This window comes from Microtus pennsylvanicus, chromosome X (assembly GCF_037038515.1).
Source record: "Microtus pennsylvanicus isolate mMicPen1 chromosome X, mMicPen1.hap1, whole genome shotgun sequence".
NCBI classification, from domain to species: domain Eukaryota; kingdom Metazoa; phylum Chordata; class Mammalia; order Rodentia; family Cricetidae; genus Microtus; species Microtus pennsylvanicus.
The window spans coordinates 133,096,187-133,118,358 of NC_134601.1; the positions used below are offsets into that span (position 1 = coordinate 133,096,187).

Consider the following 22,172-nt stretch of genomic DNA (forward strand, 5'->3'; position numbering starts at 1 on the left):
TGTCCCGCTGCGCGTGCGCGTAGCCCGGGAGGCCCCACCCGGTAGTTCAAGAACCTGTGTAGGGGCGGGGCGAAGAGGTGCTTGTTTTGGTTGTGTTTCCTTTGAAGCTGAATCCCGGAACAAGGTAGCAATAAGCTTGGCTGGACTTGGAGGGAGAAAAAGCTACGACAAGTTCGTCTCTGTACCATCCTATTGGACCTCACATCCGGGATCTCCTCCGGGCGTGACCTGCGTACTGCCTACGGTTCTTGAACCGGTGTGCCGGTCTCTTTATCCAGGCCTCGCTGTTCCCATCGTGCTTCGCGCACAACAGTAGCCCCCTCATCCGGGTTCTCTCCCGGCGTTCTCCGCGACTGGTTTGCTGTGGGGTACTTGGCGGTGCCGCCATGACTATTCTCCCCAAAAAGAAGCCGCCACCTCCCGACACTGACCCGGCCAACGAACCGCCGCCGCCCGGGCCGCTGCCCCCAGCGCCTCGACGCGGTGGGGGTGTGGGCGTGGGCGGCGGCGGCACGGGCGTGGGTGGAGGAGATCGCGACCGTGACTCCGGCGTCGTGGGGGCTCGTCCCCGGGCTTCACCACCACCTCAGGGCCCACTACCGGGGCCGCCTGGTGCTCTTCATCGTTGGGCACTAGCCGTGCCGCCTGGTGCAGTGGCGGGCCCTCGGCCACAGCAGGCTTCTCCACCTCCTTGTGGGGGCCCTGGTGGCCCCGGCGGCGGTCCTGGTGACGCTCTTGGTGCGGCAACTGCGGGGGTGGGCGCGGCAGGGGTGGTGGTGGGCGTGGGTGGTGCTGTGGGCGTGGGCGGCTGCTGCTCGGGCCCGGGGCACAGCAAGCGGCGGCGTCAAGCTCCCGGCGTTGGCGCAGTTGGCGGGGGCAGTCCGGAGCGTGAAGAGGTCGGAGCAGGCTACAACAGTGAAGACGAATATGAAGCTGCCGCGGCACGAATCGAGGCCATGGATCCTGCCACTGTGGAACAGGTAAGGGCTGGAAGGTGAGAGCACGGGAGTCCGCCAGACTGAAAAGGACCTAAGGAAGTGTTGTTTCAGATTGGTCCGAGAAACTTAGGTCTTGTTGCTGAACCTGATCTAGTGGAGAAGGCATGATGAAACCTCATTCCCCCGCTTCAAATACAGTATTAGGGGCCCCAAGTACGCTAAGATACTTCTAGATGAGAACTTGGAGCTCTTTTGCACCCCATACTTGTCAGTCCTGGTCCTGGGGTCTCATCTGCATGACTGATGGTTGGAAGGCCCCAGGAGTCACAGGTAGGTTGGAGATCTCAGGTCTTGCTAAGGGACTTTGGGTCAGTGACTTTAAGAGCGTTTTTTTTTTTTTTTGGACGAGTCTGAGATTTTTCTCTCCAAACAACTCAGACAAGGAAGTGTACTTAAAGATAAGGTCTAAGCATACCCAAGAAACCTAAAACTTTAAAGAATCTGACATTCTTCATGTAGGAAGGACCCTTTTCGCCTTTTGCAGAGTTGACAGGTCTGTTGACCAGCCATGCCCGTGACCTCCTCAGGAGTGCTAAGCATCTATTGAAGGACCTAGACCACCTCCTTGTAGAATTGAGGGTTTAGAGTAAACTCTCACACTTGTAGGTAGTGATTTTCAAAGCATCCCTCCAGGGATGTGAAACTTCTTCCAGGAAATAAAGTTCTCTAACCCTTGGAGACAAAGGCTGAAACCAATACCTAGGACCAGAGACTTCCTGTCTCATACCCTTTCTGAGTGACATTGGCTTGTATTTTCTATCAGTGGACTGATACCTGTGTCCTTGGAGACCAGGGTCTAGATTTCTTCTCGGAGATGTGTTCTTTGCCTCCACCCCACCATTCAGCCACGGACCTGAGCCTTTCTTCAAATGAATGAGACTCAGAACTTTGGTTGATCTTGATGTAAAGACAAAGACCTCTTTGCTTATGGTCTGGGGTTTTACAGACTGGGCCTGTGGTCTCTTCAGGAGTGTGACACTTCTAGATGTTTCAGGCAAGAAGAGCTCTTAGGACATGCTTTCATTCAGACTGGTGTCTTTGTTCTTGGGGGAGTCATATATTCCCCTAAGGATATATGTCTTACTGATTGAAATTCACTTCAGGGAGTCAACATCCCATCTTCCCCCTTCAGTGAATCTAAAGACTTCTCTGATTCCCCAGGAGTTGAGCTGTTAATCTCACAGGGAAATAAAAACTCTCAAGTCACTAAACACAGATTAAGTTTCTTGGAAAAAAACCCGAGGCTTCTCTCAGGAAGAGCTCCATCTCCCCTGGAGAACTCTCACCTATTGACTTTGCAGATGAGGTCCTAGAACCTCTGGGCCCTGTCCAATCCCTGCTTTGGAAACTCCAGCCTCAGGGCATGGACAGTTTGGAGACCCAGAGGTGTGTCAGAGTTCTGCTTCTAAACCTGCCTTCCAAGGCCTGAGGCTTTCTTTTCTGTGAAGGACTTGAGAGTTTTCTTAGGAACAGGAGCTTCATACATACTCCTAAAGACTCATTCAAGAGGTAATGTCTGAAGTTCCTGCTCAAGGAACTTGAGGTGTTCTTCAAAGACAGGATGACATTTCCCACCAGGACTGAGTTGTGGCACTTTCTTTTGGGCATGATTATGAGGTCCCTGAGGAACAGGAACTTAGTCTCTTTCCAAGGGCTTTCAGCATCACATCTGTTGTTTGAGGGATTGTTCTACTCCTTAGGTTCTAAGTATATTCTTCATAGGAGTCTTTTAGGAACATAAGATTCTCTTTGGGGGGAACTTGAGGCTCAGGGACATTGGCAGCTTGGGCCTCTTACCTCTGAAACATTTCTCTCAGGGACAAGAGGTTCTTTGCCTTGGGGACTGAGGCCTGAGTCCTTGCTTAGGCATGCAGCTCTCCTCCCAACATCTCAGGTGATTCTTTCTCACCAAGGAGAGGATGTGAAGTCATCCTGAGTATGGCCAGAGGCTTCTTCCTTTGAACAGAGAGGACCTGGGTGTTCTTTTCATAACAGTTCTTTGCCCTCAGGTCAGAGCCTACAAGGTTGTCAGATCCTGGGCCCAGAAGCCTGAGGCATCCGTCAAACTGGTAGAGATTCTGACTCATTTCATTTGTTGCTTCCTACTTCAATGGTCCTGAAAATTTCTCTCACATCCATTTCCTTTGTCACATTTTTTTTCTATTTTTCAGAGAACAGAGTGTGGTCTCAAATCTACTGTTCTTGTTCCTTTCTTATCATTTCTGACGGAACAAATCATCTGGATTCACAGATGTCAGGTCTGGGAGTTATGAATCCCTGATTCTTGTAAAGTCTGTTTGCCCCTTACAGAGCTATACATTCTTTGTTCCGGGGACAGAGAAGGTATGTTGTTTATGGAGATGCAAAAGGCAGTTTGCAGTTCTGCCCTTATATTCGTCCTCATAAGAACTTGGAAGTAAGATCTGATGGACTCCTAAAACCTACTCTTACCTATGACAGGGGAGAGGCTTTCTGTTCTGCTGTGGGACAAAGGGAAGATAGAGCTCCTCCTTTTCTCGCTGCCTTTCCTGGCCAAACATTGAGCCTTTTGGGGATGAGAAGAAGGGAGAATGGTTCTGCTACCCTAATCTTTGCCCACAACTGTTGCTGAAGATGTTTATAACTCAGGGGCTAGTTTGATACTGACAGAAGGGGATGATGATTAGTTTGGGTGGTGAATCTGGTTCCAGTTCTATGAATATATATTCGTGTTCCCTTTAGGATTCTCCAAGTACCTGGGGTCAGGGTGATGGGGAGATGATGCCAGAGGGTTCCCTTTGGCATGGTCACCTTGCTGAGAGCCTGTCCACTGAAAACTGGCTTGTAAGCATCCCGAGCTAGGAGAGACCTCACAGAGATCTTGGAGAAAGGGGCATACATGCCGAGATAGTGGAAGATGCTAGGCTTAGCAGTGTAGTCAGTGTGTGGATCCTACTTCTCAGTCTGTATAGCTTCTGCTTCTCTCTGCAGTTTCCTTCCTTACTCTCTTGCTCATGTGCTGATGCATTGCCAGTTAGCTTTGTTTTTGGGATTTCAAAGCTCCTTATACCTGAAGTTGATAGTGAATAATAGGTGTTCTTTGAAGAGGAGCTTCTTTTTCTTCCTTACTTCTTCCCCAGTCATAGAGGTTTGATGAGTAGGATTTAGTATGAGGCTTAACGATAATGGGTGGCAATGTTGTAGCCAGCTATGAAGTTCCACAGTTGTATGTGGAAAGAATTTGGGATTTGGAGCCAGGCAGGCTTGATTTCAAACTCTAGTGTTAACTGTTGAACTGGTTTTATGATTGTAGAACTCACATTTTAGGGCAAAAAATTCATGAGGGTTATTAGAGTATAAATATCTTAACCATCTTGGCTGGTTCTTTTTGCTCAGGGTGAATATTTTGCCCCAGTACCATCTTGTTTTCTTCCCAAGAGGCTTTGTCCGTCAATAGGATCCATCTCTTCACATTTAGAAGCTTGCCCACCTGGAATTGGGTGGTTGGCATGTGGTCCCTGACCTGGCAACATGGATCTGAGTCCTTTTTCTATATTAAACTTTTCTGTGGTCTTTGCACAGTTCCCCTTTCAGGGTCTTTCATTCTTTCTTTCTCTCTCCATTTTTTTTTCTAGACAGGGTTTCTCTGGGTAGCTCTGGATGTCCTGGAACTCACTCTGTAGACCAGGCTGGCCTCCAACTCAGAGCTCTGCCTGCCTTTGCCTCCTAGGTATTAAGATTAAAGGACTGCACTACCACACCCGGCTTGGATCTTGATTTCTCTACCTATTAAATAGGTAGTGATGAGGAGAGTGGTTGGACTCATTGCTTTGAAGATAGTTATAATCTTGCCTTTAATTTCCTGTTTTACACTCTTCTGTCCTTTGTGGAATTTTATGTGGGAGCCTTGACTCTGCAGATGTTAACCTTTTAGAAGATGTGCTATAATGTTGCAGCCAGTGTTGAACTTCTTTCTTCCTGGTAGATGCTGTAGGTTCTTTGGTGGTTTTGTGTTTAACAGTTTTATTGTGATGAAACTCGTGTACACAGTTTTCTGAATGTGATGGTTAATACCTATAATCCCATCATTTGGGAAACTGAGGCAAGAGGATTGCCAAGAGTTTGACACCAGCCTGAGCTATAGTGTTGAGATTTTAAGATAGCCAAAATGAAAAGTGTACAATTTAATGGTTTTCAAGAAATCCATAGAATCGTACTTCTGTCATCAGTCAGCTTTAGAATGTTTTTTTTTAATGTCATAGAACCCTTTATACCTTTTAACCCCTACCCCCAATTCCTTCATCTCTTTCCAGCCCCTGGCAACCCACTAATTTGTCTGGACTGATCAACTATTCTGACACAAGCAGAGCAGAATCATATAGTGATGTAGTCCTTGTAATTTTCTTTTTTTTTTTTTAGTTAGCCTGTATTCCAGGCACATACATGGGATAGCATATATCAGTACTTTGTTTTTATCACCAAATAATAGGATCTTGGGTTTTTTAGTCCCTCAGTGGTCCAGGAACAGGTTGGGGGGGGGGTCTTTCTCTTCTATTTTTGTGGGCTTGTGTGGGTCTTTTAGAGAAGCAGTATGTCCGTGTTTCTCATTGGATAGATTGCCGGTGTTTATTACCCCTGGAGCAGGGCCAGTGTTCCTGGGTGTTTCGGGTTAGGGGGTGGTGTTGGCTCCGAGCTTGCTGGGACAAAGCTGGGAGGCCTGGAATACTAAACACCTCTTGGCCATGGGCGCTGAGAAGACATCTGTCCAATGCCGTTGCCATCCTTTCCTGCACCCTTCCCCCTTTATTGGCAGCTCTTTTACCCACAGGCTGGGTCAGCAACTTCCCAGGCTGAGAGGGAGGATTCCAGACCCCTACTGCTTTTTAATTTTAACCCCCTCTTTACGTAGGTGGATGGTGCAGAATGGGAGCCATGCTATGTTGTCTCACAGCCACAAAGTTCTAGAGCTCACATACCAAAGGGTTACTACAAGGAGGATGTATTAATGTCCTTTGGCTGTTACGACAAATAACTGGACTGTGGCTTAGAACAACAGGTATCTTCCGCTTTAGTTTTGGTGGTCAGAAATTTAAAATGGGTTTCACTAGGCCAAAATCAAGGTGTTGGTACTTACTGAGCATCCTCCAGGGGGTCTAGGAGAGAATCTAGACCTTTTCAGCTTCTGGTAACTGCATCACTCCAATCTCTGCCTCTGTCTTTACATTGCTTTCTCTATGTGTATGTGTGTGGCTTTCTTTTCTGTATTAAATCTCCTTTCTCTGTAAAGACAGTTGTATTAGTTACTTTTCTGGTGACAAAAGCAACTTAAACTGGGCAGTGGTGGCTCACGTTTTTAATCCCAGCACTCAGGAGACAGGGACTGACAGTTCTCTGTGAGTTCAAGGCCAACCTGGTCTACAGAGTGAGTTCCAGGATATCCAGAGCTCAAAACCCTGTCTCAAAAACAAAAACAAAAAAAACCCCCAAAAAACCAAGGAAGAGAAGAGTTTATTGTTTATTGTAACTTACAGTTTGAGGGGATATAGTGAGTCTGGTGGCAGGAGTGTGGGGCAGCTGGTCTCATTGTGTCTGCAGTCAGGAAGATGAGTGCTAGTATTCAGTTAACTTTCTCCTTTTCCCCTTTTATTCAGCACAGGACCCCAAGCCCATGAAATGATGTCATCCCTTGAAGGCACACCAAGATGTGTGTTTCCTAGGGAATTTTAAACTTCTTTGAGGTACCCAAACCTGTTAATTTTAAATATTAATGTTTTACTCTTATCTTGAGATGGCTGTAAGGCATTCAGGACCAGAAGTAAAGCAATACAATGGCACTGAGCAAACATTCCCATTCCAGAAGAGAGGAATAGGGATGTGTTAGCAAGGAAAGATTAGATGAAAGCCAGACTGAAACTGCAGTTGATGACACCATATTGTGTCCAACAAGCTTGGTAGTTGTACCCCTCAGCTCTGATGCTTTGGCTGTATGTAGCTCTATCTTGAGTCAGCTTTACTCCATGTCTAAAGCTTTCCTTGGCTGATGTTTCTGGCATCTCCAATATACTTGAGGTCACCATTGCAAGTTGGCATCACCTCCATAACTTCATAAAATGGCCTCTTGGGGCCTTATTGCAGGAAATTTGACCCTGCCACACATTACCTGGTTTCATTGGCTTTCTGAAACCTTGGTGGAAGACTGTATGTACACCTCTCTAGAGTGTTTTCTGCATTTTATGGTAGAGCAGCAGTTCTCAGTCTGTAGGTTCTGACCCCTTTAGGGGTCACATATCAGATATCCTGCATATCTGATTTATAACCATAGCAAAATTACAGTTATGAAGTAGCATTGAAAATAATTTTATGGTTGGGGTCACCACAACATGAGGAACTGTATTAAAGGGTTGCAGCATTAGGAAGGTTGAGAACCACTGGTCTAGAAACTGCTTTTTGGGCATTATCCTTTCAAATAATGTTTTTCAACCTAGTTTTCAGTTTTATAGCCTGGAGCCTTTCCTAGGTAGGGTCTTTTCCTCGAGGCAATATATACCATATAGAGTTTAAGATTTTCCTTAATTTCACAAATTTCATTACACTTCTAGCTCCTTTTCTTGTCAAACTGTGTGTTTATGTCCTTTTTAAGATTTTTTTTATTATGTATACAGGGTTCTTCCTGCATGTATCCTACAGTACAGAAGAGGCACCAGATCTTACTACAGATGGTTGTGAGCCACCATGTGGTTGCTGGGAATTGAACTCAGGACCTCTGGAATAGTAGCCAGTGTTCTTTACCTCTGAGCCATATCTCCAGCCGCCTGTCCTTAAATTTTTTTGAGGCAGAATACATAGCCAAGGCTGACTCTGAACTGCTGAGTCTCTTGGCTCTATCTCCCAAGCGTTAGAATTATAAACATGAGCCACTATAGCCAGTTAAAACTTAAACCTGGTTGATGCTCTTTTCTTCACCAGACTGTAGACTTTCCACGTCTTATATGTTTTGTGCTTTCTCAATAGATTAATGCAATAAGTAATGACCATAGTAAGTAGTAAGTATACTACAGCCTGGAGGTTATGCTGACTTCAGATTTCCTCCAAGCAACTTAGCTCTTAACTTTTGAATTCAGCCTCACTCAAATGATCAGGTGGGCAGAAATGAGCCAGATTATTTTGCCAGAATGTAAAACGGCCTTTAGTCCTTGTACCTAGCTGAGATCATCTTGACCAGGACAATATTGTTCACATTTTTGTCTGTAGTCTTTTATTCCACATTCCCACCAGAATATACTTTACTTCAGCACTCAACCAAACCCTTCCAAATTCTTCCTGCAAACCACTTCCAGATGCCTACAGATTTGTGTGATCAGGTATTCAAAGCAGTGGCTCCACTTCTGGGTATCAACTTTATTACTTTTCTCTTGTTGCTGTAACAATACCTGACATGAGGTTTATCTTGGAGATACAGTTCATCACAGTGGGCAAGGCATGGCAGTGGGGAATGTGAGACTGGTCATGTTGTGTCAGGGAAGTAAAGAATACTGATGTTCAACTTGTTTTTTTCCTTTTGCCCTTTTTATTCAGCCCGAGACTCTAGCCTATGTGATCATGGTGGTGATGTAAACCTATGTGAGAACTTCCTGAAGGAGAGCATTGTCCAGTCCTTTTGCAAAGGACACTATCTCTAGATAGGGAGATCTCTGCTCCAGGTTTGGCCTTGAACTTGTAAAGTTCAGGGTTTGTGACTTGATCTTTTCAGGTCAGGACATCAATACCGATTAAACCTACTGATTGTTAACTATTTTCCAGCACTCCAGTACTTCCTAAACATTTTCTTCCCAAAGTGGGAGAGGGATGGAAAGTGAGTTAGAAGTTAGAGCCCTAGCATTTTAAAATGGGTACTAAGGCCAGTGATTGCTTAGTGGTCCATCCTCTGGATGCAGGCCTAGATGACATTTAGTTCTTTAGGACCCACACCCCACTTATGCAAAAGGACTGTCTGTTCAGGTTTCCTTTAGTTTTAGGGACAAGCCAGAATTCCCCCAGGACTTGCTGCCAGGTGTGTGTCACTGCTCATGGCACATACTGTGTTGCTGCTATACTACTAGACTTTGCTAGTACCCAAACCGTAGTTCCTTTTGCCTTTGTAAGATGTGGATAATGCTTCCTGCCACTTGGGTTGTGGTGAGGACAATTAAATGAGGTCACCTTTGTATCTGGTACCTGGCATGGGGCAAAGCACTCAGCTAATATGAGTTCATCCTTCCTGTCTTCCCTGCGTAGCTGCCTAGTCTTGCTTGTATCTTTGCTCTGCTGTACACATTGCCAGGCTCTGAGCATCTCTGGTGCTTAGAGGCAGAAATGACTTTCTCATCCAGTTATCAGGCATTTCTGGAGGTTTTGGGGTATTAATACTTAACTCAAGCGCCAGCCTTAATGTCAGAGTAAGGTCTCTTTCCATTTCATAAAAGCAAGGGAGTGTTCATCTGTTTTGCAGTGCCACTCATACTGTGTGTAGTCATTGTCTATTTCTCTCTGCCCCTCCCCTAGTTTATCAAGACAGAGACAAATCTCTTTCATTTTTCAGTCCTCTCACTGTCCAGTGTATGGTGACTCATATTTTGGGAGATGATTAACTAGAAGCCCCTTTTCTCCCCTCATCCTTTTTTCTATCTTCCTCCCATATTTGGGAGGATGCTGTTCTCCCTCTTAACTCTCCCTTTTATCAGGTGTGGGGTTAAGAGTTAGAAGTCCTCTTCTGGAAACCCCTTGATGGTCTAGGCTTTGTGGTTCTGGGAAATGGCTGACAGTGTGAGCAAGGATGAACTTGGAGTAACTAGCGAGTGTACTAGTGCACAGACTCCAGGGTGGGAGGAGCACCTGGGCTACTGGAAGGTTGTGCATAAACAGGTGTGTTTGTGCTGCCCAGGGAAGCACATTAAAGGCTTATAGGTGCGTTTGTCATCTCTGCAAATGAAGCCACACCTTTCTGATGTGGTGGGACCTGAGGGTGAGGCTGGCTAGGTCTTCTCTTGTCCTTCTTCATTCTCTGTCAAGCCACCCACCTAAGACTTTCTGAGGGTATCTCTATTGTACATCATCTCTTTATGCTGGTCTCTTCTCTTTTATGTTTAGTAACCACTTCACCAGTATATGTTATTACAGAGCCTCTTTAGGTCCTGACTAAAGTCCTGAGTTCTTGACAGATGTGTCAAGTACATCAAATGCTTCCCATTTTTATAGCTGGTATGACAAGCTTAGGCAGCTTCCTACAACCAGGAAACAGTACAGTAATGAAGCTGCCTGGGTTGAAAACCAGGGCTTTTTTACAGATTGCGTTCCAGGACAGCCAGGACCTCACAGAGAACCCTGTCTCCAACAATCAATAACAACAGAAGAAAACCAGGTCTTTAAACCTCCAGTTACTGTGCCCACTCTGCCAGAGAGCTCTCCTGTTTTTTTATGGGATGGAGTATACCCATTGCCTGTAGTGGGGTACAAAAATGGCCCTTTTTAGCAGGGATCCTATAAGTTCCTCAGTAGGGTAATGCCCCCTAGGAATAGGCTTCACATTCTGTTGTACAGCCCTGTTGCTGGATCAGGCTGTCTGCTTCTGGCAACCAGCAGAGGGCGGGAGGAGCCTGAGAAAGATCTGCTTCTGCTTCATTTTGAAATGGAAATGTCTTCAGCTGTCAAGGTCATTACTATTATTTTAATTTGGAAGTATGAGTTTGTATAGGTTCACTTAACCAAACCTTTGGGATCAAATGTAATTTGGAATTTAGAAACTATTCAGAATTTGGCAAAGTCTCCTGGTGTTTATACTTTGATTATATAATACTTTAGCAGAGGCTAGAGCAGTACCTCAGGATCACATGCCTGAGTGTTTCTTTGTGACAGTGTTTCAGTCTTCACCCTCAAGTAGGCCATCTGGTTGTATGTCAGTTCTCTTCAGGTTATGATGGGACATTAGATTAAGACTTTGGGGTTTCTGTATTGTTTGAAGTCCCTTGATGTTCAAAACATTTAGGGATTTGGAATTTTAGATGAAGAATAGTGTATCTTATTGGGAAAGGAGGTTAAGAAAAATCACCTATAGCATAGCATGAATACTTAGGATTATATTTTATTGTCTACTTTTTTCCATTTTGTACTATACATATGTAGAGACTTGTGTAAATGTACATGTAAGTGTATTTGGACACACTTGATATCATAGTTGGCTCACTTTCTGCCTTACAAAATATATTTTAGAATTTCCCAGATGTTTATAGGCTTCTTTAGCATCTTCCCTGAGTGAAACTTCTTGATAGAGAACCACATTCTTCATCTAAGGACTTAAGGGGTCCAGGCCTCTGGCTGCCTGGGCCAGGTCTTGCAATATCTAGAGCAGGGATCTGAAAGCAGATGAAGTTTCTATTTCTAGGGGATCTGGGACCTCTCTGGGATTAAGTCTTGTTCTTGTCCAGTGACTGAATCTCTTGCTTTTTGGTTACAGAGTAGTCAAGAAGGGCTGTGAATTTCCCAGTATCCTTTTTTGCCAATCATCAGGCCTCTCAGGAATTGAGGACAGGATCCTGGGGAAGAGGTACAGGCTTCCCTAGGTATGGGTTTTCCCTGTTGCTGACCTCCCACTGTTTCCTCCAGCAGGAACACTGGTTTGAAAAGGCCTTACGGGACAAGAAAGGCTTCATCATCAAACAGATGAAGGAGGATGGTGCCTGTTTATTCCGGGCTGTAGGTGAGTCTCTGCCTTGGTCCTGCGGGCTGTGGGGCTTAAAGATACCTCTGAGCTGTGTGTGTCCCTGTTGTCAGCAGCCCCTGAGACAGGATTTCAGCAGAGTTAACTAGTTGGTATTTTAGGATAGCCAGGCATGAACCTAATGTTAGCGTTTGGCCTCTTGTCTTAGATTGTGTTGAGTGAATAATAACAGCAATAGTAGTGATAAAGTGACATCACTTAGAGACTTAACACTACTGGAAACCCATCCATCCATCTATCCATGTTTTTGTTTGTTTTTGAGACAGGGTTTCTCTGCATGTAGTCTTGGCTGCCCTGTAAATCATACTAGCCTTGAACCTAGAGATCTGCCTACCTCTGCCTCCCAAGTGCTGGGATTAAAGGGTTGAGCAGTCACCACCTGGCATGGAAACCCCAGCACCCCCCCCCTTTTCTTTGTTTTTCAGGATAGGGTTTCTCTGTGTAGCTCTGAAGCCTGCCATGGAACTCAACTCTGTAGACCAAGTTGGCCTCGAACTCACAGAGATCCAACTGTCTCTGCCTTCCGAGTGCTGGGATTAAAGGCGTGCGCCACCGCCTGGCCTGGAAACCCTTTTATTATCCCACAGTGTAGGTGAATGTGGGGACTGATGTTGCTTCTACTTGTCAGATGAGAAAGGTGTCTCAGAAGTGGAAAGTGGCTTGCCTAGGGTTACACAAAAAGTATGTGGTAGTCAGGATTTTATATCTAGGTTAACCATGTTACGTTGTCACTTTGGTATGTAAGAGTTTTGTACCCAGAGTTTTCTATGGTGTGGTGTGGTGTGTTGGGGAAGGTCTCTATTCTGTGCTTGTGCGTGTGCCTCTTGTGAAACTGGGCATGTTGAAACACACCCTTAATCCCAGCATGCAGGAGGCAGAGGCAGGTGGATCTCAAGGAGTTCAAGGTCAGCCTGGTCTATGTAGCACGTTACAAGCCAGCCAAGTATATTTTGTCTAGTTTCAAAAAAAAAATCTAGATCTTTATAGGTTTCTATATTAGGGTTTTTTTTTCTTTTACCTTGCACAAAAGTAGAGAAAATAGTGAGCCCTTTCAGACTCTTCATCTAGCTTCAAAAAGTCATTAACACAGCTGGGTGGGGTTTGCACAAACCTTTAATCTGGGAGGCAGACGTGGGCAGATCTCCGTGAGTTCAAGGCCAGCCTGTCTACAGAGCAAGTTCCAGGACAGCGAGGACTGTTACACAGAGAAACCCTATCTCAAAAAAAGAAACCACACATACACACACACACACACACACACACACACACACACACACACACACACACACACACACACACCCTCATTAACACACAGATAGCCTTACTTTATAGCTACCCTGCCCACTCTTTCTCACTTCCCTGAAGCAGTGTTTTTACAGTATAACTTAACACAGGATCATTTCATTCATAAATATTTCTGTTGTTTTTTGGTTTTCGAGACAGGGTTTCTCTGTAGCTTTGGAGCCTGTCCTGGAACTCTGTAACCCAGGCTGTCCTCGAACTCACAGAGACCTGCCTACCTCTGCCTCCCAAGTGCTAGGATTAAAGGCGTGAGCCACCACCACCTGGCTTCTGTATGTTTCTTTAACAGATGTGTCTGTATTGGTTTCTGTACAGCTGTCAAAACTAGAAAAATTATTTTTTTTGAGACAGTCTCACTCTCTAGTCCAAGCTAACCTGAAACTTGGAATAATCCTGTTTCAGCCTCCTAAGAGCTAAGATTATAAGTGTGAGACACTATGTACAGCTAAGAATTAGTAATTTTTTTTCAAGATTTATTTGTTATGTATACAGTGTTCTACCTGCATGTATACCTGCATGACAGAAGAGGGCACCAAATCCCATTATAGATGTTGGTAAGTTACCTTGTGGTTACTAGGAATTGAACTCAGGGCCTTAACCTCTGAGCTATCTCTCCAGCCACCAAGAATTAGTCTCTTTTTTTAAATATTTATTTATTTATTATGTATACAGTATTCTATCTGTGTGTATGCCTGCAGGCCAGAAGAGGGCACCAGACCTCATTACAGATGGTTGTGAGCCACCATGTGGTTGCTGGGAATTGAACTCAGGACCTTTGGAAGAGCAGGCAATGCTCTTAACCACTGAGCCATCTCTCCAGCCCCGAATTAGTCATTTTTTGAGACTGGGTCTCTGTTAGTCCTGGCTGTTCGGTCTGTGTAGACCAGGTTGGACCCAAAATTTGAGATCCACCTGCTTCTGCCTCCCAAGTGCTGGGATTATAGACGTACTACTGTGCCAGGGTGGAATTAATAATTTCTAAATATTGTCTACTAAGCCTGAGCTAGATCTTTGAGTCCCTTGTGGCTATGAATCTTTGTCCAAACGAGTAAATGTGAAATCTCATACCAACTTGAAGGGAGACAAGAGTGTGGCCTGTTCTCTTCCCGTACCAGAGGTTCTGTCTTCCAGGGAAAATTGCTGGGAAGCCAAAGATTTGACTTTTAGTTCTGGCCCAGTTTATAACTGCTGTGTGGCTCTTAGACTGTTTTCTGATCTGTGAAATGGTGGTGGTCCCAAGGACTCCTTGAGTTCTTTCTAGGTCTGTTTTTTTTTTTAAATATTTATTTATTTATTATGCATACACTATTCTGTCTGTGTGCATGTATGCGGCCAGAAGAGGGCACCAGACCTCTTTACAGATGGTTGTGAGCCACCATGTGGTTGCTGGGAATTGAACTCAGGACCTTTGGAAGAGCAGGCAATGCTCTCAACCACTGAGCCATCTCTCCAGCCCTCTAGGTCTGTTTTTAATTTCTGGGTGACCCTCATGTCTGTTATAAGCTATACTGGATCAGGTACCACTCCTGGGCAAGTGATTCTTCTTTCTGGACCCTCTTTTATTAGCTGGAGAATTGATTAAAGGATTCTACTGTTCCGGCTTGATTTGCTTTGGTAAATCCCTTAATGCTTGATACATAGTAAGTTATCATGGAACAGTAGCACTAGTATTCTCAGTTGTGCCTCAGAGCCAGAAATATTTGTGGGATGGATTGACAAATGGCTGCTCACCCTCTACCAAGCAGAGACTATTCAGAAAATGGTGTCTGTTAATTGAGAGGACAATCCTAACTTTTCCTACTCTCTATCTAGTTTGAAGTCATCTTCTCCCTGGACTACTCACTAGAGAAAGAACTTGCTTTGGAGGTATCTTGGGGATAAAGGGAAGGCAGAGAATGAAAAGGTGAGGAGGACCTAGTAGTTTCTAGGCCCTGTATTAACCTCAGGCTGGATGGAGGAGAGGCAAGATTACTGTTGGGCATATGGGTTCATGCTCACTGAAGAAGCTTGGGGCTCTTGAGGACCTGGTATGAATAGTACCTCACATCAAGAGCAATTTTTGTATGTATGTATCTGTCTATCTAGCTCCCCCCCTCCTCAATTGGGGCCTTCCAGTAAGGGGCCCAAGCACACAGGAAGAGCTGACCACAGCAGGTTAAAAGGCCTTTCCTTATCAGCACTATGGCTACACATTTCCCCTGACTGGGCTGCCCTCAGCTTTTCTCTGTAAAACCTCAAGTCCTATGGCCTCTCCCCTGAAGTACATGGTCCCTGGTCTCTAGGCCTCCTAGAGGTTTCCCTGGTGCAGAGTACACAATACGTGTGCCGGGGAAGGGGACTTTGTCCCCAGGCTTTCTGCTGTCCCCCTGTTTCTAGCCTAGCTTATACAGGGACAGATGGTCATCACCTTAGGCTTTGTACCAGGGCTTGCCGGCTTTAACTTCCTACCATGTATTAAATAGTGAAGGGAACATGTAATGGAGAGTTGGACTTGAGTGACTTGCCCACGTATATGGCACTTTGTTGTTGTTTCCCTGACCCTACTGTGTGCCATACATTCATCTGTGTGCTTCAGGCCCTCCTGAAAATTTTGGATCATTATCCCATGAAATAGAATCAGTTGAAGGTCTGAAAAGACAGCAGAAGGTATTAGCTCAGTAGTGGAGCTTTTGCCTAGCATTCAGGAGACCCTGAGTTTGATGCCCAGCACTACCAGGGATAGAAAGGGAAGTGACAATGGTAGAGTTTGCATGGGGGCATTTAGGTGTTCAAAGAATACACAGGAGGCCCCAGGGTGTTGATTGACCCTTTCACCTAAGACCATCAGAAAACACAGATATTTACAGTATAATTCATAACAGCAAAATTAGTTATGAAGTAGCAACAAAATAATTTTATGGTTAGGGAGCGGTCACCACAACATGAGGAACTGTGTTAAAGGGTCACAGCATTAGGAAGGTTGAGAACCACTGGTCTAGCTTCTTAGTTCGTCTGTTCTTTCACATCTCTGGACTTTCCTTCTTCCAGCTAGAATTTATTCTTCCATTCTTGAGAATCTTAGGCAGGTGGTTTTCTGCCCTTTGTTTTACCACTGACATTCTGACAACACTTTTGAACCAGTATCAATTGCTTGTACCCGTTTCTCCCTGGCACCTCTTCCTAGAGATTTATGAGCATCAGTGAACTCTTGGGTGGAGGTGGGTATCCTATGATCCACCTTGCCCCTGCTGTGCTCAGATAACCTCCTCTTAGAAACTTAAGTCTCACTCCCTTTTCCTCCATTTGGGTTTGACTCAGCAGAAACATCTAGCCCTGGCCATGGCAGTGGTGCTGGCCTTTGGGCCAAGAAGAAGCCACATAGGGGTGTCTGCATGGACTTCAGGAGAGAGTAGCTAGAGCTTTGTGTTATAGCCTAGAAATATTATCTAGACCCATGTCTCTGGTTGTTTTGGACTTGGAACATGGATCATCAACATTGGGAAGGATGGCTGTTAGGTAATTTTTTTTTTTAAATTTTCGAGACAGGGTTTCTCTGTGGCTTTGGAGCCTGTCCTGGAACTAGCTCTGTAGACCAGGCTGGTCTCGAACTCACAGAGATCTGCCTGCCTCTGCCTCCCAAGTGCTGGGATTAAAGGCGTGTGCCACCACCGCCCGGCTTGTTAGGTAATTTTTTAAGATTTTGCTTTTTATTATTGTTTATTTTTTGGAGCAGACCTAGCCCAGTCTAGCCTGGAACTTTCTTGGTTGACCAGGTGGCCTTGGGCCTTGAACTTGTGATGCTCTTTGTGTCTCAACCTCCTGAGTATTGGAATTGCAGACATACTGATGTCGTGGTTTGTCACTTAATTTTGACAGGTTTTTCTTTTTGTTTTTGTTTTTTTGAGACAGGGTTTTTCTTTGTAGCCCTGACTGTCCTGAATCTCACTCTGTAGACCAGGCTGGCCTCAAACTCAAGAGAGCCTTCTGACTCTGGCCTCCCCTGTGCTGGGATTAAAGGCATGTGCCACCACCTTTTGGCCTTAGATTTGACAACTTTATAAAATGAGCAACTAAGGCCTCACCATAAAGCCAGGACCCTGTCTTATGTAGGTCACTCAACCAATGTCAGAACAGCAGTGTTTGCGATTATATCAAGACACAGGAGATTTCTCTGTGCTATTTCCTGTACACCTGTCTCCATTGACCTCTCTCTGTTCAGCATCTTTGTGTTTTCCCATTTCCTCTTGGGAATCCTCAAGCAAAAAAGCATATACCTCAGATTGGATCTGAGGTCATGTGTCTTGTGCATAGTTTGTACCCAGTGGAACAGTTGGGAATGCAGTACCATTGTTGGTTGATAGATGGGTAGGACCTTTTCCTCACTCCTTTTTCATCAGTGGGGCCAGGGTTCCCACAGGATCAGAAGGACAGTGGAGATCTACTGTTGCTCCTTGCTGCTGTGTGTACCCATGTTTGTGTGGTTTGTTTTTAGGTTCTCCACAAAAACCAAGCTTCCTTTATTAAACATACCATATTGTGTGTGTGTGTGTGTGTGTGTGTGTATACACACAACATAGTATGTTTACATGGTATGTGTGGGCAAATGCAGGTTGTTTTGTTTTTGTTTTTCAAGCATTTTAGGGATCCTGAAGAAAAAGGACTTCTGCAGGCAGTAGAGGAGAATGATGAAAGAAGTTTGTTAGAGATGTTGGTCATTCCTCTCCCACCTATCCCTAGCAAAGGCTGGGAAGGAAGTGGCATGGCTTCCTGAGTATGCAGTCTCACATCTTGTCTAGGCTTCAGTTTTTCCTGATTGGTGACAAGAACATGTATTCACAGTATGCTGTGGTTTTGTGTTGTGGAGTTGGTCATGTGGGTATTTAGTCTCAAAGATTTCAGTCTTTTGAAGGCCCTACAGGCTGCATGTGGGTACATATGTGTGCTTCTATGTGAATATCTTTGTATATTCAGAGAAAGCAAAGCAGTATGGTGTGTGGGGAGGAAGGTTCGTGTTGAATCTAGAGAAGTGTGGTGTGCAGTCCCTGATACTTGTTATCTCTGCTCAGTTATAGGCCTTTCCCTTGTTTCAAGTCATTCCTTGTGCTAGCAGGGAAACTGACGTCTAGGATCAGGCCTAGCCCTAGGAAAATAAGGTGGCTGTGAGACATGAGATGGGGTGGGGGAACGTCACTTGGGACCAGGTGTTGGTGCCTTTCCATCTTTGACACCAAATATGTGAGAAATATGTGATCCTGAACTAGCTATGCTATTTCTATATTAGTGCCTCCCCCATCTTGTGTAACTTTTGTTTTTTTGTTTGTTTGTTTTGTTTTTTTTGGTGAGGATCAAATGAGTTTGAAAAGTCTGTAATAGAACTAATTAATGATCTTACTGTACTGAGAACTTGTGAGTCCTGCGTAGAAAGGGGACAGAGGTAGAGTATAGTGGGGGACCCCCCTTCCAGCTGGACCCTGGAAGAAGAAACCAGGTGCATATGGCCAAGTGCAGTGTTAGCAAGAGAAGTTTCAGTTTCTGTCAAAACAGTTTCTCTGAATTCCCCCTTTATTTGTGGTTCCAGTGGGCCACTCTTTCTCCTTCCTTGGTCCACCCCACATGCTAATCTGGGAGGAGGAGGAATTTTCCTAAGGACAGAATTGGTAGGACTAGGAAAATTAGAAAAGCTAATTCATGTTATGATATGCTTTGCCTATAACATCGAAGAAAAATTTTTCCTCTTGATGGGGAGGTACTGTGTCTATTTCCTTGGAATAGAGATGCATATTTTATTACATGTTAATAATTACAAAGTTAAGGTATACACTGGGTATGGTGTTATGTACTTAAAATCCCAGCACTTGGAGGCCAAAGAAGGAGGATTGTTGTAAGGTTGAGGCCAGCGAGGTTGTTCCTTACAAAAGCTGGGATGAGTCTATAAGTACTATAACTTGCCTGTACCTAAGGGCCCTACACATAAAGCGAGTATTGCTAGTTTGGTAGGAATTTGGTTGTCAACGTTTTGAACAAAGGCACTGAATTCTGTAAAGAGAGCTAGCGGTGCTTGTAATTGAAGGGATACCCCTCCTTTTCTGTATTTGGGGCTTTCCTCTGGTGGAGGAAGTGCAACAGAAATGAGGAAGGGCTTAATAAGGAATTCTCTCAGCACTCTCCCTGACTGGTGGATAGCTTGCAGTATAATAGGAGTTGCAGCCAGGCACTGGTGGTGCATGCCTTTAATCCCAGCACTCGCGAGGCAGAGGTAGACGGATCTCTGTGAGTTCGAGACCAGCCTGGTCTACAGAGCTAGTTCCAGGACAGGCTCCAAAGCCACAGAGAAACCCTGTCTCGAAAAACCAAAAAAAAAAAAAAAAAAAAAAAAATAGGAGTTGCAATGGCTTGCCTGATTTTTTTGTTTTTTTGAGACAGGGTCTCTACATAGATCTAGCTGTCCTGAAACTCATTTTGTAGACCAGGCTGGCCTGGAGCACCTGTTTTCTTGACCACTGCTTATGTTACAGATAGTTGACAAACCTTCTCTTGTAGTCCCATCCCCATACTGGAGATTGAACCTAGCACCCATGTTCTCCCACAGAGATATATTCCCAGCCCTCTATAGTTTTTATAATACCATTTTAAGTGGAAGAAGAGTTACTGTCCCCACTTTATGAATTTCAACCCAGAAATGAAAGACCTTGTCCAGTGCCACACAGCTAAGAGGTGACGTGAACTTTCTGCCAGAAAAAGACAAGATAAAAGACCCCGTCGTGTCCCCCCCAAATCTGGCATCTAGCTCTGGCAAAGAGAGATCCCTTCTGTAGGAGATACATAGTCCCCGTTATCTCAGTTCAGCTCATGGAGCCTGGTAGCCCACCCCTATTTAACCCTTTCACTCCCATCTTAGTTCCTGTTTATGGCAGCTGCAGACTGTACTGCCTCCAAGCTCAGCCTACAGAAATAGCTCCTCCAGCAGCCCAAGCAGCCACAGCAGCCTCTGTGGTCCTGGCTTCTAAGAAAGGCAGCAGCAGCTCCCAACCCCCACCCCCAGCTTGTATGCAGGACATGTGACTTGCTGGAAGTGCTGGGGAGGGGAGTGTGGCCACAGAAGCCACATCCTTGTTTACATCAGTGAAGGGGCTACCCCTTCCTGCCTTCACAGACCCTTCTTCTCCACCCCTCAGGTATCTTCACCTCTAGGATGAGTTGAGGCTGTTGTAGCTCCCCACTTTCTTTTTCAGTGCAGCCTTTGTTTCCGTACCATACAGAACCCTCGTGGAGGGAATCAGAAGGCAGTGAAGACCTCTGGCAAGTCTTCAGAGAAAAGACTGCCAGGCCTGACTGGTGGGCACGCTCCCATTTCTAGCATCCCTGAGCCCCAGGGGCATCCCATCAGTGTGGTGAACCTCTGGGGAAACACAGGGAAATTCCCTTTTTCAAGGCAGCTAGTGAAAGTCAGGCTTGCCTTATCTTCAGACCCACGTTATGGGAGAAGAGACTCCTGCTTCCGTGCTTCAGTCTATATGGCTGCTCAGCAGACTATATTCAATTTCTTTTGCTATACCAGGTCCTGAGCTGGCAGTGCACTTAGGTGTGAGCTGCCCTCTACTTTCAGTAGAGGCCTTGTGTAATCAGTCTGTGTACACCTTTGATGAATTGAATAATAGAGGGATTCTACCACTTTATACTTACTGTCCACTAGAGACCTGCCAGGTCATACCTGTCTGGTAGCCAGAGAGTCAAGCCAGAGAACTAACCTACTAGTTATTATTTGGCAGAGTAAGTATTTTTTCTTCCTTTTATTCTGGTTAAGATTCTAATCATAGCTGGGTGATAGTATTGTACACTTTTAATCCCAGCACTCAAAAGGCAGAGACAGGTGGATCTGTGTGAGTTCAACTCCAGCCTGGTTTACAAAGAGTTCCAGGACAGCCAGGACTACAGACGGGGAAACCCTATCTTGAAAAACAAAACAAAAAGATTCTAATCATGGTGGGGCATGGTGGTTTTTATGCTTTTTGTTGTAGTGGTGGTAGGCATTGAATGTAGGGTTTGGTTTGGTTTGATTTGAAATGGAGTCTAGTGATCTAGGTTGTCTTTGACCTTGGCAATTCTCTTGACTCAGCCTTGTTTATAGGTGTACACTAACCTCCTTTGTACTTGTAATTTACAAAGGCCAGTTTACTTTTTGAGGAAACCTCTAGTTTGACATTGTCACTTTAAAACCTTTTGTTACTACATTTTTATTTCTTGGTGGGTATGGAGATTGTGGTTGTTGTTCTTAATTTCTGGCTGGCTGCAGGTTAGAGGGTAAAGACGTTATGCAAGGAAAAAGACAGACACGCGGCCGTCCCACGTGGGTGCACTTTAATGGGGGGAGGGGTAACAGGCAGGTAAGGGGCGTGCAGACACTGTAGGAAAGGCGGGGGAAGAGAAGAGAGGGGCTCGTGGCAGCCCCCGCTTTTTAACGGGGAATGCAAAGGCTTCTGGGAAATGTGTCCCACACTTGGTGCGCTGGAGTCCAGCGGAACGCTGGGAACTGTAGTCTTGAAAAAGAACAACAGTGGTGGTACACCACAGGGCATATGGTCATAGGACAATTTAAGGGAATTGGTTCTCTCCTTCAACTATGTGAGTCTCACGTGTCAGGACTTTATTCAGAGTCATCTTGCTGGCCATTGACTGTGCTATACTTATATATACATCCCTATACTCTCTCATTCTTCAAGATTGTCTAACCTGGTTTCTTTTTTTTCCTGAGAGAGTCTCATGAATTTACATTGTAGATGAAGATAATCGGATCATCCCACTTCCATATCCTGAGGGCTGGGATGAAAGACATGGCACTGCCACACCTGGTTTATGTGTGCAAGTTCAGCACATCTTCAGACCTTGCTTGCCATTTACCACCACCCCATTACAGCACACAAAAGACCTCTCCGGGCTTGGTGTAGAAAAGGGACTTTCCCTAGTCCCTCAGCCCGTCTTTCCACTAATGAATGATGTTCTGTGACTCAGAACTCTTGTGATGACAGCTGTAACTCCATCCTTTCCTTTCTTTTGTCCCCGCACCCCCAGCTGACCAGGTGTATGGAGACCAGGACATGCATGAGGTTGTACGAAAACATTGCATGGACTATCTGGTGAGATCCTGGGGAGGCCTTGGGACA

At 45.2% G+C, this 22,172-nt stretch overlaps 1 protein-coding gene across 6 annotated transcripts in view; it reads left to right on the top strand.

Annotated features, from left to right (window-relative positions):
• Window positions 1–230: 230 nt before the first annotated feature.
• Otud5 (OTU deubiquitinase 5) overlaps window positions 231–22,172 on the top strand; it is a 31,751-nt gene continuing 9,809 nt past the window's right edge. For 2 of the 6 annotated variants that reach the window (XM_075956594.1, XM_075956595.1), the window contains exons 1-4: window positions 245–738; window positions 868–980; window positions 11,616–11,709; window positions 22,081–22,145. In XM_075956594.1, the coding sequence (XP_075812709.1) occupies window positions 387–738; window positions 868–980; window positions 11,616–11,709; window positions 22,081–22,145 (624 nt within the window). In that variant the 5' untranslated portion in view covers window positions 245–386. Of the gene's footprint in view, window positions 981–11,615; window positions 11,710–22,080; window positions 22,146–22,172 lie in introns of all 6 variants that reach the window. The other 4 variants (XM_075956591.1, XM_075956593.1, XM_075956596.1 and 1 more) reach the window with 3 other exon arrangements.